Source organism: Larimichthys crocea, chromosome XXII (assembly GCF_000972845.2).
Source record: "Larimichthys crocea isolate SSNF chromosome XXII, L_crocea_2.0, whole genome shotgun sequence".
NCBI classification, from domain to species: Eukaryota; Metazoa; Chordata; class Actinopteri; family Sciaenidae; genus Larimichthys; species Larimichthys crocea.
The window spans coordinates 22,958,811-22,975,033 of NC_040032.1; the positions used below are offsets into that span (position 1 = coordinate 22,958,811).

A 16,223-nucleotide genomic window follows, 5' to 3' on the forward strand; every position below is an offset into this window, starting at 1 on the left:
CTACCAAGAATAAGGCTAGTTAACTAGCCAACGCTACCAACTAGCCAATCATTGGCTAAGTTAACTAGCTAGTTACATCTGATGGCTAGCTAACTAGCTTATATTAGTGTTGTGTTGCTAACTAGTCTCCTCTCGTCCTCTTCAGGGTTTTCTCTCTTTCGGGATCTTCGGTCTGGACAGACATCTCATCATCGTTCCTTTCAAAAAGAGGTTAGACTTCTCGATCAGTCAGCACGTTGCCAGATTTTGTTGCTCTCCTTTTTTAGATGACGAATAACGTCTGTGTGCGTGTCAGGTTGCTCAGCCTGTGGCAGGGCAGAGACGGCGACGGTCCGAGTCCGTCAGGTGTACCGGAGGACGTCAGACTCACCTGTACTCAGTTTGTCCGCTACCACAAGGACCAGTGTGTACAAGACATAGTGCACACACGCAGGTACGAGTGCTAGCTTGTGTTTATAGTCTGTCCTACTCTTCTCCTCTGCCATTATGTCCATAGATGCTGCTGAGCATGGCTCCAGTTCTGTCACAACACCGGCACCCCGGGCCTGAAAACTTCCTCTTCTTCCCGGTGGTCCAAAACACCCAAAACACTCCGGCTAACAAACTGAGCTACCATTGTCTAACAGCAGCTAACAAACTGAGCTACTATTGTCTAACAGCAGCTAACAAACTGAGCTAACAGCAGCTAACAAACTGAGCTGACAGCAGCTACAGTTGGCAGCAGGAAACAGGTTGATGTTGTGACGTTACGTACGTCTCTGCTCACTAAACTCTCTCTGGATGTTTCTCGGGTGCTCCTCCTTTCTTTTACACTAACACATTAAATGCTCTCCTCTTCTCCTCTGTTCGTTCCTCCTCCTTCCTCCTCTTCATTCATGCTTCTCCTTTCCTTCCTCCTCTTCCTCTCTTCCTCTTGTTGCTCCTCTATCACCATCTAGTGGCTCAGGGGAGAGTGTGAGTGCTCCGACAGGTGAATCCTTCCTCTGACACTCCTCCAGGTTTGAAGGAGGAGAAGGAGGAGACTCCACCTCCCATCAGCCCCGGCACCTACACCCACATCAGGATCCTCAGGAGCAGCTAAACCGCGAGTCGGAGAACCCACACCGCAATCACCGAAATCCAACCAATCCCCATGACCTACACCAGCATGATCACGCTCTGCATCCCCGTTTCGAAGGCGTGTTTCTGGGCAGCGACTTGGTGGACTGGCTGGTCGAGCGGGGCCTGTGCAGCGGGCGAGCCGAAGCCCGTCTGTACGCCGCTCGTCTTCAGGCGGGAGGAGTGTTAGATCACCTGACGGGACGGCGAAGCTTCAGAGAGGAACCCACGCTGCTGTACCGCTTCACCACGGAGGGGAGGGACGGTCCCAGAACATGTGAAGTGAGGTGAGGGGTACACAACGGCAACCACCATGACTGAAAGTGCCTTATGGTGCAGTTAGCCACAAACATCTCAAGTCAGCTAATGTAGCAAAATACTAGCTTGTTGGCTAGCTAGAGCAAAAGGCTAATTAAGTAACCAGCTAATCTCCAGCCGCCATTAGCTAGCGTGTTACATCTTAAAGCTAATGTTATCAAAATGCTAGCCAACTAGCTTCAGCTAGCTAGTTAACTAGTGTTTTGCTACAGAGCCAAAACGCTAATCTACGGCTAGTTAGCTACTCTACGGCTGTAATTAACTAGTTAAAACAGTAGCTAACTAGCTTACTAATAAATTGCTGGCTAGCTAGAGCAAAAGGCTAATTAACTAACCAGCTAATCTCCAGCCGTCATTAGCTAGCGGGTTACATCTGATAGCAAAGTGCTAGCTAGTTAGTTAGCTTGTGTTTTTTTTCTAAGGCACAACTAATGTTATCAAAATGCTAGCCAACTAGCTTTAGCTACCTAGTTAACTAGTGTTTTGCTACAGAGCCAAAGGTTAATTTACAGCTAGTTAGCTGATCTACGGCTGTAATTAACTAGTTAAAACAGTAGCTAGCTAACGATTGATATATATTAGCTAGTTAGCTAGCGTTTAGATGAGCTAACATGTAGCATGTAGCATATCCAGGAAAGCGGTTCGTTAAATGACGTTCTGACCGCGACGCAAAGGGGCGGGGCTTAGGAAGTGTCAGGTTTCACGTGGTATATCTGAAGGTGAGTTTCTCAGGCCGTTCATGGTGGTTGTCGCCCCGTGCTGATACTTCTTCATCTCCGGACCAGGTCGTCTTTACTGAAATGTCGTATCATTTAGCCGAGGAGCTGCTCGCTGTTTCACGGAGGAATCCGCCCGTCGTACCAGTATTTGATATTTTGCACGCCGTGTCTTTTAAAACTCTCTCTGGTCTAACGTGGACTGCTCGCATGACTCGGAGCAGCACTGAACTTTTTGCACTGACTGAATTTATTATTATTTTTAATTATGCAACTCACCGCTGTCACGTCACTGAACGCAACACTTCTTACGACCTGAAATACTCAAAAACATGCAGCTAAATGATAAATTTTAGATCTAAAACACTACATTTTTAATTTTAATCTTGTTAAATCAATCAAAGTTAGGCTAAAATCTCTGAACTGAACCACTACTGACTGCACCACACCTACCAGATTCGAGTGTCAAAGTCGTCTGGATGCACATACATGAGACAAAGACGATCAACTTTAACCCGTGACCTTCTACCTGAAGCTTAATATGTGCACGTATGTCGATCTGTGCGTCTTCTACCGACTGACGCCACGTTTAAGTTCGTGCAGTCAACTTCAGATCTTTGTGTTTACTGACTCGTTAAAATGAGTGCCTGCCTGTGTGGAAAGATATATACGTAACTATCAGTACGTCAACGACAATTAACGTCTCGGTTAACGTGTTGAAAGTCGTGTATATTTGAACTGGTTGGCTTTCCGTAGGCCTGCCTCAATGTGAAAGGGGTGTGTGTGTGTGTGTGTGTTTGTATGCATGAATAAAAACGTCTTTGAGTTTTAAGTGTAGGAAAGCACTGAGAGAGATTTTACCGTGAGGTGTAACTGTGGATGTTTTTGTCCGTGTTGCTGTAAATCAATCAGGGTCGATGACTTTGCGTGGACAAAAGGAAGGCACAAATAAACTGTCTGCATCCACAATTATTGATTCTGTTTTTATTCAAACTGAAGCAATAAAAACAATAAAAAGACAAAAAAAAAAACCAAAACACATGTTGAACTTTCTTTGGTCAAAGAACAAAAATCTCTCATCCTGAGACCTGAAGCGAACATTTCTTTACCTGCCACTGTTTTCATAAGACGACCCTGAAGATCTTAAATTTGTTTTATTTAGCCTCCGAGAAGTGAACACATGAAGTCAGGATGTTTGGCACTTTGGGTCGAATAAAAAAATATGGCTCCAACACCGTAACTATAAAAATCCTGAACTTCACTGTCGGGCTATGAAGTAATATTTAATGTCTAAAATATTACAAATACATTTTTAAAAAGATTGAGCTTACGCTAATAAAGAAATAAAAAATATGTATAGTCACATCTTCAGTTAGCTAATGTTAGCTTACTAATCAGTCTTTAGCTAGTTGGTTAGTGTTTAGATAAATGGCTAGTTACCTAGCCTAACTAATCTACAGTGCTCATTAAAGCTATATCTGATAGCTTGTGTGAGCTAAACGCTAGCTAACTAGCTCACTAACCAATCGTTGGCTAGCTAGTTGTTAGTGTTTTGCTACAGAGCAAGTTAATTAGTTAGTTAGTTAGTTAACTAGTTGGCTAATCTACAGTAGTCATTAGAAAACGTCAGCTAACTAACAATTGACATTGCTAATGTTTCCACTGTAGCCCACTAGTTAACCAGCCAAAACACTAACCAACTAGGTAGCTAATGAGCTTTGTAGATTAACCAGCTAGTTAACTAGCCATTTACTCTAGAGAAAAACATTAAGTAGCTAGTAGCTAATGAGTGCTGAAGGTTAACCAGCTAGTTAACTAACCTTTTTCTCTCCAAAGATTGATTGGCTAACTTAAAATGTGACTGTGGATTTTCTTTTTTTTTAGCCGTCTTAAAAATGTAAAACCAAGAAATACCTTTTTTTTAAAATAACAGATCTGTAGAAAGCACCTGACTTTAGAGTTCTTGCTATGCTCGTATTCTTTTTACAGTTTAAGACTCGCGCTACAAAATACTGATTAAAAAATTAAACGGTACATTTTCAAACTTGAACAATAAATCACGGACAACAGCAGACGTAAGTGCGACACTACAATCGTACGTGTTCTTTCATAAGTTTGAAGAAAAAACATCGAATGAGAAGGCGTGTCCAAACTTTTGACTGGTACTGTACATTAAGACACACGTGTAAGTGCTTTAAGACGAGACGCACTCGATAACGAGTCCTAAATGTGCCACGACGGAGTCGCAACGGCAAGAAAGACCTTTGAGGAATTGCGGTGTAACGTGACCAAACGTCATACTTCAAGCATGACGTGTCTCAGTTCTTCTGTTTGGGATTCAAACCAAACCAGAATCACCGTCTCTTCCGGTCCTGCTTGATCTCGGCCTGGCTGTGTCCATTACTGTCCATCCCGTCTACCTTGAGGTGAGTCTTGCTGTACTGTTTGATGAGCGCTCCGGGGACGAGAGCCATAAGGGCGATGGCCAGGAGCTGAGCCAGCGTCCTCCAGGAGAAGATGTCATCCAGGGAGGAGATCTCAGAGAGGATGGAGCCCGTGCGGACGCAGATGAAGTTGTAGGGGATCAAACCTGTGGGAGAAAGCAGCAGTTAAGTGTTTGTGTCAGTTTACGTTGTGTTTTTCTTTAAATGTGTGTTTTAGTCTCACCTATGAGGACAGAGAAGAAGAAAATTGGCATGGGGATGTTGAGAACAGGACAGGTGATGTTAAGGAACCAATTAGGAGTCATGGGGAAGAAACGAAGGAAAAGAAGGAAGAAGAACAAGCTGCTACGATTTTCCTCCACCTGGCAGAGGGAGGAGGAAGAAGAGGAGGAGAAGGAAGAGGAAGAGGAGTTTAAAGCATGTTGGTGCTACACTGTCATTCGGGAGAAAATATGTAACGTTTACAGCATCTCTGTGATTTACAGAGTTTCCTGATGGACCGTGATGTAAACTGCTGCCAACTGTAGCTGCTGTTAACTCAGTTTGTTAGCCGGGCTGCCTGGACTGTGAGCTCAGAGCACCGGGGGAGTGTTAGTGTTTGTACCACAGGTGTTTTGGACCACCTGACGGGGAGCGGAGGCGGTGTCGTGCCAGAACCTGAGCTGGGCGACAGTGAGTGAGCGAGCAAGTAAATTCTGGACTGACTTTAGTTTCGTGAAATCCTGAAAAACAGAGGCAGAGCTGGGCTAAACTGGAAGAAAACCAATTTCTATGCAATGTCACTTTAAATTGTTGTTTTCAGTTCGGAAAGAGGAGGGGACGTGGACAAGGAGGGTGTCGTGCCAGAAGCAGCTGGGGGAAGCTGGGGAAGCTAAGAAAAAGCTAATCTGGGACTGATTTTTATTGGTTGGTGAGAGCTTGGTGAAATAAAAGGCTGAAAGACAGACGGCAGGCTGGGCTGACTGCTGTTGGACTAGTCAGTGATATTAGCTGCTTGGTTTGGAGATGCGTACCTTCCTCTGCAGCAGGGCCACCTTCTGAGGAAAGACCCGGACCACATGCTGTTTTCCAAACGCTGAGGAGAGCAGATAGCAGAAGGTGGAGCCTGAAGTGGTGAGCAAGCAGGCCAACACGAGGCCCTCCCAGGGCCCGAATATCGCACCAGCTAGCATGTTCTGAAAAGGAGGAGGAAGGTATAGACACTATGAATTCCACAAGGCCGAACTGTTTTATGTATCGTGTACGGTAAAGTATGTACTCACCAGGAAGGAGGAGCCCGGTATGGCGAAGGACTGTTTGTAGAGGTAGGCGCTGCAGAACAGCAGCAGAACGTAGCCATGATGTTCTCTTTTATAAAACTTGAGCATCTCTGCCAGTTCCCGCAACTCGTCCAGGTCTGATGGGAACTTCAGCCTGGATGGAAAGACACAACAGACACTTTTTGAATTAGCAAATCAACCTTTGAGAAGACCTTACGCATTGTTGGAGCCATGTTTAGGAAAACCAGTTATGTGCCTAAATGTTGTCGAGCATCCTGTGAGTTTTCTCTCTAGGAACAGTTAAACTACAACACCTTGAAGTTTCTGTCAGTTCCAGTGTTCCTCTGGTGGTTTATAAGGATCGTAACCCAATGACCTTCCTTAATTATTTGTGTTGTCTGAACCACAGATACTGAAAGGCTCAGAAAATGTGGTGGCCAATGCCTTTTCCTTATGTCTGCTTCCCTTATCGGTCTTAAAGTTGTCTCTCCAGGCGCCGGGAAATGCGTAGGAATGGTTGTAGATATTGGTAAACTGTAACGGTATTTAGTACTGGGTATTACTATATGGGTGTTTCTGTCGTGGGGTCTGCTGGGATTCCTGATCTTTGTCCACTAGGTGTCCCTGTTTATCTCCTTGTAGAGTTTTTGCAGATGCTTGATGGAGGGTTCATCAGTTATACGAGCCATACCTGGGCCGGTGTGCGCCACCCTATAAAGGCCTCCCTAATCCTGAAGTCTGACACACTGGTTCTGGCTCTCTGGTTTTGCCTCAGGTCCGCCGATGATCCACGTCATTGCCCATTTTTAGATTAGCCTGGAAGCGGAAGAGGCAGGACATGGCGGCTAGAGCTACCACACTGAGTTTCACAACCTGTGGGTGACGTCACAGATACGCCGTCCGTTCTTTATACTGTCAGTGGTAAGTTGTCTTTTTTTTAATTAGAGTGAAACAATCTTGACACAACAAAACATGCCTGCAAATGTAAAGAGAAAGAAGAGAGTAGACAGTGTGTGTGGGAGGGTAACAGGATACATTCGATTGAAGGACAGAAATAGTGTCGCTGCCTGTAGGCTTGAGTAGAGGGTCCCCCCCACACACACACACACACAGTAAAATCCCCCCTTGAAACTCAAGATGCCGACTTCCTCTCCCACCTGCTCTGACACTCAGCATTCCTCGTTTCTAGTGGTCAGCGCACAAACATCCTGTCCCGTTATTGGTCAGCAGGTCGACGATGCGTAAGCGCTCAGATACATGAAACTGCACGAATGTATGCGCTGTATTTAAGGAGGGAAATGTGTCATCGTGGGCACTTTTAATTTCGTTTAACCCCATGAGAGAGTCTCTCTTTGCACATACAGCGGGCTAAGAAGCCAGTCGTATCAGGTTAAATGTTGGCAAAGGTTTCAAAGCAACTACGGCTACAATTAACGATTATGTTCACATAGTAATAAACACTATGGTGAGACTATAAAAAGTCAGAAAGAGCCGAAGATGCCATCCAACTGACAAGCAGCCCAGAAATAAAAGATGACAGTTAATTTACTGTGATTTAAGTAAAGCAGCGATCTCATAAGATGAAACTCGCAAATGTTCATAACAAATTATAAATAAATGAACATAAAATAGAGGCTTCTTCAGTTCTGACTGACTGGTAGGGAGATCCGAGTATTGAGCCGAGGCGGGATAATCAGGTTATTGTTTCCACTTGATTTGTTAGTGCTAATCGTTTGTGTTGTGATGAATGTCGTTCAGGTCACCTGAGCTCCGGTGTGGACGATGGTCGTTGAAGGCCTCGTGTGACTCCAACGACCATCGTCCATCGTCGTTGGAGTCAAACAAGGCCTTCAACGACCATCATCGAGCCCTCAAACGATGCTCATTGGCGTCATATGAGGCCTTCAACGACCATCGTCCATCGCCGTTAGAGTCAGAAGAAGCCTTCAACGACCATCATCGAGCCCACAAACGATGGTCGTTGGCGCCACATGAGGCCTCCAACAACAGCTAAATACTCAGATCTCACCACCAGTCAGTCAGAACTGAAGACGCCTTTTGGACGAGAGGTGAAACGTCTTCACGAATCTCCAACCAAGTCCAGTTTCCTCAGATTTAGATGACCAGATGAGCTGAACGACTAAGAACAGCCGACGTCATAATTTCACCCAAAACAAAACAACTAACAGATCACAGAATGTAGATTTGTATGAGTGCGTGTTGCACAAAAAATGAGTCCATTAACAGCAAACACTAAGTAATAGAGTAAAAATCGGGAGTATAATTACTAACTGATTATTGTACTCCGGGTGTTAATGTGTCCTCCTGTGCATCACACCTAACAGATAACACCGAGGTCACATGCATGACTGGGAAAGTACGATGCCAACGGGGTAACGTTTAAATGACTAAACAGTAACAGTGTAACATGAGTAATATCAGTTTAATGGGTGCAAACACACACACACACACAGATGGGTCCTGCTCTTGGCTTCAGAGTGTCTTGGTCGGCGTTATTCTATCATCCCCAGACGACCTCACACTTGACTGTCTGGCACATTACAACATGCCACTTGACTCATATGCACTAATGCATAAAAGAGCTCGAACACACACACACACACATTCTCTGAGTAATGTGATCAGTCCGAAATGTACAGAGAAGACGGAGAATATAAAAGACATTATCGATACAATGGATCGATACAAGTCTAATTCAAGTATATGATAAATATCTGCAGGATTCATTTCATTCACTTACATGCACCCTCACAGGGATGTTATCCCAGCATGCTCTGGGAAAGAGGAAGGTAAATAAAGTCAGTGAGTCACAAGTCGAGTGGTTTCAAATCTCTAAAGGGGGTTTCAGGGTAAATACGAGGAGTCGCACTGACTGCAACACTTTGAGGGACGAATTTCTGCTTCGTAAAATGATTTTTTCTTATTTTTTCAACAACCTGAGGAGAGATTCTTTGTTTGAACCTCAAAATATGATGTGATGACAGAGTATATACTGCCTCATTACAGGGCGGACACACGGAAAGTGAAGACTGGAAAGAAAGTTTTCCAATCGTGGCTGTGGGTGATTTTAGTTTCTCAACCAGTTGATGTTCAGGTTACTGTGAGGATGCGGAAAACAACAGTAATACACCAACAACCAGCAGACGTCAGATCTACAAATGCTGAAAGTTTAAAAATATACTGCGATATTCAATGGCAAACCTTTTGTTTTATACAGTATTTTTATGTCAAATATGTTTGTTTTTATGAAAAATCTTGTATTTATTTGGTAAAATATGATAAAATGACAACCGTAAAATCAACAGTACTAATATACTTTTACCGTAATATCAGAAAAAGTTCTACTGTATTTATTACTGTCAAATTCTGTTAACTACAGATGCCAGCTTTTTACCATTTTAAAAAACAGTAAAACGCTGATATTTAATGGCAAACCTTTATCTTATTTTATACAGCGCTCATTCTGTATTTTCATTATGTGGCAAAACATTTGAAAATATAGAATAAAAAGCCAACCTTAAACATGAGATCAACAGTACTGTCCTTTTACCGTAATATTAGTCTCATGGCAAACATTTATTTATTTATGCACCATTTTAAGGAAACGTATACATAATAAAACAATCTTTGATACTGGAGACTGTTCATTTTACAGTGAAACACTAAAAACACTAATATTCCATGGCAAAGAGTTTTTGTTTTATACGGTATTTTCATGTAAATTATGTAAAATCACTTAAAGGTAAAAGCAACAGCACTAATAACCACATCTATGATGGTAAAATTTTGGCAACAACAGCTGCCAGTTTTTACTGTAAAGTACCAAAAGTAGCACTTATGGTGCATTATACATTACATAATTGGATTATACTTATAAATACGTAATTTGATTTTAATAATCCGTCATAATAATTTTGTTATTCATATTAATCTGCTATGTAAATAAATGAAAGTAGTGGAGTAAAAAATATTATATTTGGCACCAATATGTAGTCAAAATATAAGTATATACTCGAGTATAAGTACTAGTATGTTATTTTATCACTTTAACTCGATTTTATAGCCAAATAAGTCACTTTATAATATTTCAAGTCAATAAATAAAAAGAGAATATTTAAGTTGGAATAAAGTTTTTAACCCTACCTGTACTCATGGAGCTCCTCGCCGGCCTCGCCCTCCTCGCCGGCCGCCTGGACGTGCCTCGGTCCCGGGGGGAGATGAGTGGACAGCAGGTAGAGGTAGACGGTCGCCGTCGCCACAATGGCTGCCAATCCCACCACGGAGCGCATGTTGTTTGTTAACTCTCCCCCCGTTGAAAGTCCTCTGTTCACGGGCAAACTCTGCTGCAAAGTCGGGCTGAATTTAACAGGGACAAAAGTCGACGTGTTGCGGTTCAGTTGGACGACACCGAGCACGGAGGAGGTGTCGCTTACCGGGCAAGAGGCTCCGAATGACGGGTGACATTCTGGCTGCAGTTCGGGAGACGGATCACATGGCAACTGGAGACCAGCAACTTTCTTAAAGGGGGAAAGACACTGCTGACATTCAGGCAACACTGACAGCAGAAACCACCGCTGTCACACTCCCTACTCCACTGCTCAGATGTTTAAATATCCTAATCAATAATAATTAATTAGATCTGCTCCAAAGGAAACATTAAAGGTGATTTTAATGAACTTTTCTGCAGGAGTTCAGCATGTACATGTGGGCAACTGGAGGGCGACACGTACGGTCAGATTATGAAACCATGACATGAATAATTATGATCTTAATTCTATATATAATACAGGTTTTTCCCTTTAGCTGTGAATTTATATATATATTTATAATAGCAGTAATTGTCGTCCACTTGAGGCTGGCTCCAGAAGTGAGTCAGTCTCCATAAGTCCCCATGTTTCACAGCAGAAATAAACATGTTTACAGCCTGGTACAAAAAACAGTTTTGGTCTCTGTAGCTAATTTCCCCGTTCATGACAACTGTACTGAGGGTGAATTTATATACAACTCACCTGTTCACATTATATTAAGGCTTAAAGTTATGCAGGATTAAGAGCGTGGACGCTTTGATTGACAGAGGTTGCTGCTTGGTAGTAAGTATTTGTAATAATATTAAATGAACACACAGTGACTCCAGCCTGGATCTGTAGCTCTTCCCTGGGTTTCCCGTCCACTTCTCCCAGTCCGTGTCCAGCAAAGCAGAAAACACTGACGTTGTACTACTCAATCAGCAGGAGATGGGAAAGCAAACAGTGACGTTCCCAAACATTCCCGATGAATTCAGATGGATGACCTTTACTGGTCACAAGCTGGACGTTTGCCATGGGAATCAGGAGAGATGTGTGTGCTTCCTTTCCTAAATTACACTGGGGAACAATTTGGAAAAAAAAAAACTTCTGTTGAGTTAGATTTTTATGCTGATTCCAAAAAAAAAAGCTGTAGTAAGACTTGCCAGCTGATCATGATTGGACTCATCTACAGCTACGTGGCAACTTGTCTGTGCAGTCACATTGAGACAGTGCGGTGAGAGGTGCGTGCAGCTCCCAATAGGTCAGTACTGTCAATATCTGCAAACAGAAAGCTGGCATAGTAGAATGAAGAGGATCTGTGCTGCTGTTCACCTTGTAACCATGGGCATACCGCTGTAAGGTCTATTTGGTTTGATGCTGTTTTTGTAGTTTTCAAAGATCTTAGTGTTTGATTTCCATAGGTATATATTTCCTTTGTTCCAGCTCCTGCTACTTCTCGTCGTAAACGCCTAAACAACCCTGACTCCTTTTGCTACATTTGTGCTAGTTTCACCATTCCAAGTCAGAGGAAAGCAAACATCAGTGCATTTGTCCAACAAGTATATTTTGCATATTTTAAAGTCAAACTCGGTGATCAAGACAACAAGAGATGGGCCCCTCACGCAGTGTGTGGAGAGTTTACGGATGTGGACCAAAGGAACACGTGAACAGTTGGCGTTTGGTATCCCCAAAAAGATCATTGCACAGACTTTGGTTTAGTGAAAACAAGCACATATCTGTTCAGTACAGTATTTTTCATATTTTTTGAGGAAACGGGGATCCTACAGTTCAAAAACTTGATGTGATGGAGAAAAACTGAGATCAGTTTTAGATTCTGCTCCCAAAAATCAGTTAAAAACAGCTGTCGGACCTAACTCAACAAATATTGTGTTTCCCAGCGTTCTCTCGTCCAGCTCTCGTTCATTGAAAGTGGAAATCTGAAAAGCCGAGGTAGAGTAAAAATAACTGCCTGTATAAAGAACGTACGCAGTGGACGTGCTCTCTAAATTAGCTACAGAGACTAAAACTGTTTTTTGTACCAGGCTGTAAACATGTTTATTTCTACTGTGAAGTTGGACATTTGGACATGGGGACTTATGGAGACTGACTCACTTCTGGAGCCAGCCTCAAGTGGACGTTAGAGGAACTGCAGATTTTGGTACTTCCACTCACAGGCACGGAGTTTGCCGTTTGGTTTTAGCGATTTAGACACAGACTCTTTACAGTTTTATCTGCAAAGCTTTTACAGCGTTCACATTATTGAATAATAAAAAGCACGATACAGGAAATACCTAACAGTTTATTACCTGATGATACGATGAGTGTAATCTGCAAACAAAACTAGTCATGGCGATAATGTGGAGTCACCAACCTCGAGTATAAAGTGAAGAGATTAAATGTAAAAACATGCTGGTGTGAAGATACAGTCGGGCTTTGTGCTTCATATTCCACGTCTGCAACCAGTGGAGGTTAAAAGAGGCGCGGCTGCAAAATAAATGATGTGTTCAACAAAGTTCCTGTTACTTCACCGGAAAATGAAAAATTCAAGCCAGTAAAATCAGAGAGTTTGAGTTCAGGCTCAGTCCACAAGTAAATCCCGTCAAAGGTGTTTCCCCTCAGAAGAAGCAACGTTTGTCATTATTCGTCCTTTTCACGTGAACGTTGCATCAACTGTCATACAGAGCAATCAGCAACTAGCTGCTTCAGTCAACAGAGATGTCTACAGCTGATGATCAAGTTTCATCTCTGTCTCGGGTTTGTGGCGACAAAACATCACAGTATTTGTGAAGGATCGTCTGCGTTTAGATGACGTTCATCACGATTCACGACAATACGGAAGCCCAAAGCGGTCACACATTCATACATTTTGTCTCTTTTCATTATGTCGATATATAAATGTCGTTGTAGAGATGACAGGATCGTTTTCTTGAAATATCAAGATAACGAAACTTTGTTTTTTTCAGAGATTACGGCATAATTAATTCAAGATCTCGAGAAAGCTAAAGTATAATCTAATAAATTAAGTCATGTTCCTGCAGGTATTTAATAAACTTGACTATCCTGTTTTGTCGAGATCTTGCGAAATTTGTTAATTCGACATGAATAACTTGAGAAAACACGTAAATAAAATGATTGTATGACCGCTTAGGGCTTCCGTACTTCATCTTAAAAACATTAAAACAGAAAAAACAGAGTTAGCGTTGATGTTAAATTGGATATTTTGTCTGTTTATTTTTAATCCGTCTGGTTCGTCTTTTAAACCGAGAGGTCGTCTGCTCTCGTCCGGCTGCTCGTCCCGCTCGTTTTGCTGAATCTCCGCTTGTCTTTCTGAAGGAGCGCTCCATTCGGGCAAAGCAACAGCCCGTCGGGACCGACGCCGCCATTCTGGATCTGAGGGCAGTCCGTGTCGGTCCTCAGGTAACCGCCATCTTGGCTCTGATTGTTCGCGGGCTCCTGCCACGTGGGCGAGTAGCATTTCAGCTGGAGGAGGCTCACCTCCTCGACGGCGGCGGCTATTTTGTGCTTCTCCGTGGCCATGTTCTCGGAGTTCTGTTGGTTAGCCAGGCGGTGGTTGGGGAAAGGAAGGGGCAGGAAGTGCGAGGAGCCGATCACGCACTGGCTGAAGTCCGGAGGCGGGGTTGACGGCGGCGGAGGCGACAAAGAGAGCTGTCGAGCCAGCGAGGCGTTAGCGGGAGTGACGGCCTTCGCTCGTAAGAAGAAGCGCCTGAAAACGAAGAGTTAAAGGTGTGAAGCTCTGCAGGCCGAACCAAAGAGCACAAACCTGTTTAAAATACATATTCACTGCTGACCAATGACCCAAAACAACAACAAACTAAACCGACCCAAAGAACCAAGAACCACCTCCTGCTGTTAGCTCAGTCTGTTAGCTGCTGCTAGCTCAGTTTATTAGCTGATGTTAGCTCGGTTTGTTAGCTGCTGTTAGCTCAGTTTGTTAGGGCTGCCACAAGTTATTAGACCACCGGGATGAAGAGGAGGAGGTTTACAGGCACGGGGTGGGTGAATGATGACAGCCGGTGTCGTGCCAGAACAGGAGCTGGGCAAGCAGGCAATGTCAATGGGCTCAACAGTCTCTATGGACATAATGGCAGAGGAGAAGAGAGTGAAGAGGACGCTGACGGAGGAAGCTAAGAAGAGAAAAGGAGAGAGTGAGCGAGCAAGAAGCCGCCGGACAAGAGTAAATGTGGGACTGACTTTTAGTGGTTGGTGAGAGCTTGGTGAAATAAAAGGCTGAAAGACAGACGGCGAGCTGGGCTGACTGCTGCTGGACTAGTCAGTGATATCAGCTGCTGCTGGGTCTGCTGTTGTAACTGTAACACTCGTCTCTCGATGGGTTTCTACCTGCAGCAGTGCCTCCACGCCAGGTGATGCAGCTCGATCATGCTGAGGACTAAAGAGATGGCCGACACGGCCAGCATGAACACGATGAAGACGTTTTTCTCTGTCGGCCTGGAGACGTAACAGTTGACTGGATGTGGACACGGCCAGGCCTGACACAGAGACAGACAGAGAACGTGAGTGTATGTCTGAATATTTTATTTCTCGGGTCGAATCAAAGTTAAATTATTTTGTCTCACCTTGCAGACGTACAGAGGATTGAGGAAGACGCCATACAGGAAGTACTGGAGGCACAGAAACACCACCTGTGTGGACGTGAGAGTTTATGGAGGAGTGGAAGGAGTAAACGTAGTAATACAGTGTACATTTACTGCATACTCACTCTGTACTTAAGTAACTCTCATATACACAGGCCGGCCACTTCATTAGGTGCAATCCAATGTAATGAAGCTGTATATACTATAATACCATATACTATAATACTGTATACTGTATACTATAATACTATATACTATAATACCATATACTATAATACTGTATACTATAATACTGTATACTATATACTATAACACTATATACTATAATACTATATACTATAATACTATATACTATAATACCATATACTATATACTATAATACCATATACTATAATACTGTATACTATATACTATAAATAATACGCATATACTAATAAAGTACTGTATATTAGAGATAAATTCCATATACGTATAAACGTATACTATATCTAAACGGTATACATGATATAGAACCATATACATAATACTATATCTATAATACAATTACAGACTTGTATACTATAACTTAATATATTAAGAACTACATATACTGGAACTGACGTATACCATACTATATTTGTATACTATCAATACTAAACTATAATACTGTATACTGGTATACAATAAGAGTATACATATACTATAATACCATATACTATAATACTATATACTATAATACCATTACTATATATGGTATACTAGATACTTATACTATATACTATAAGACTTATAATAAGACCATAATACTATAAACTGTATACTATAACTAGTATACTATAGATACTATAATACCATATACTATAATACTGTAACTATAATACTATATACTATAAACTGGTATACTATAACTATCTGACTAGTAATACATAGCTATAAACCATATACAGATAATAACTGTATACATTTGATATTAGCCATATAACGAGTAATAACTGGTATACTGTAATACTATAATACAGAATACTATACATACTACGTATACATAATAAGACGAGATATACTATATACTGTATACTGTATACTATTGACTATACTATAACTAGATTCTAGATACTATATAACTAGTATCTATATACTGATAATCTACCATATACTATAATAATACTTATACGATAATACCTATACTAAATACTGAGCATACTAAATAATACGATATACTCTAATACCATATACTATAACTGTATACTATAGACTATAATACTATATACTATAAACTTAATACTATAATACTAGACTATATACGATAATACCATATCTATAATAATACTGTAGTACTATAATACTATAATACCATATACTATAATACATAGTATACTATATACTATATACTATAATACTGATACATACTATAATACTACTAATACATAATACCATATACTATAATACTGTAATACTATATAAGATACTAGATACTTATATACTATAAATG

The 16,223-nt window shown here is 41.9% G+C and overlaps 4 protein-coding genes and 1 long non-coding RNA gene across 10 annotated transcripts in view; 3 read left to right on the forward strand and 2 right to left on the reverse strand.

Moving 5' to 3' along the window:
• Positions 1 to 2,591, forward strand: part of LOC104932691 (integral membrane protein GPR155) — a 10,721-nt gene extending 8,130 nt beyond the window's left edge. The window contains exons 18-22 of one of the 4 annotated variants that reach the window (XR_003461458.1): positions 146 to 210; positions 296 to 433; positions 999 to 1,479; positions 1,753 to 1,779; positions 1,884 to 2,591. Coding sequence is in view for 2 of the 4 variants with exons in the window: in XM_019274137.2 (XP_019129682.2) it covers positions 146 to 210; positions 296 to 433; positions 999 to 1,389 (594 nt within the window). In the remaining 2 variants the exon portion in view is untranslated. Of the gene's footprint in view, positions 1 to 145; positions 211 to 295; positions 434 to 938 lie in introns of all 4 variants that reach the window. The other 3 variants (XR_003461457.1, XM_019274138.2, XM_019274137.2) reach the window with 3 other exon arrangements.
• Positions 1 to 3,101, forward strand: part of LOC113744345 (uncharacterized) — a 23,705-nt gene extending 20,604 nt beyond the window's left edge. For both annotated transcript variants that reach the window (XR_003461461.1, XR_003461462.1), the window contains exon 2: positions 2,908 to 3,101. This is a non-coding gene — a long non-coding RNA (uncharacterized LOC113744345). The remainder of the gene's footprint in view (positions 1 to 2,907) is intronic.
• LOC104932692 (transmembrane protein 41A-B) lies at positions 3,086 to 10,690 on the reverse strand. Its single transcript, XM_010747985.3, has 5 exons — positions 10,000 to 10,690; positions 5,839 to 5,989; positions 5,590 to 5,751; positions 4,800 to 4,938; positions 3,086 to 4,722 (listed from the first exon to the last, which is right to left on the reverse strand). Exons 1-5 carry the CDS (start codon positions 10,143 to 10,145, stop codon positions 4,487 to 4,489), a joined length of 834 nt encoding a protein of 277 aa, XP_010746287.1. The 5' UTR covers positions 10,146 to 10,690; the 3' UTR covers positions 3,086 to 4,486.
• Positions 10,691 to 11,852: 1,162 nt separating this feature from the next.
• LOC104939316 (gap junction alpha-5 protein) overlaps positions 11,853 to 16,223 on the reverse strand; it is an 11,764-nt gene continuing 7,393 nt past the window's right edge. The window contains exons 5-7 of the mRNA XM_027273529.1: positions 14,738 to 14,803; positions 14,502 to 14,650; positions 11,853 to 13,866 (exon numbers count right to left, since the gene is read on the reverse strand). Coding sequence (XP_027129330.1) covers positions 13,398 to 13,866; positions 14,502 to 14,650; positions 14,738 to 14,803 — 684 coding nt within the window. The 3' untranslated portion in view covers positions 11,853 to 13,397. The remainder of the gene's footprint in view (positions 13,867 to 14,501; positions 14,651 to 14,737; positions 14,804 to 16,223) is intronic.
• The window catches only part of LOC104939317 (follistatin-related protein 1), an 18,118-nt gene continuing 16,453 nt past the window's right edge, over positions 14,559 to 16,223 (forward strand). For both annotated transcript variants that reach the window (XM_019274136.2, XM_027273538.1), the window contains exons 1-2: positions 14,559 to 14,674; positions 14,745 to 14,813. The gene's annotated coding sequence lies outside the window, so the exon portion shown is untranslated. The remainder of the gene's footprint in view (positions 14,675 to 14,744; positions 14,814 to 16,223) is intronic.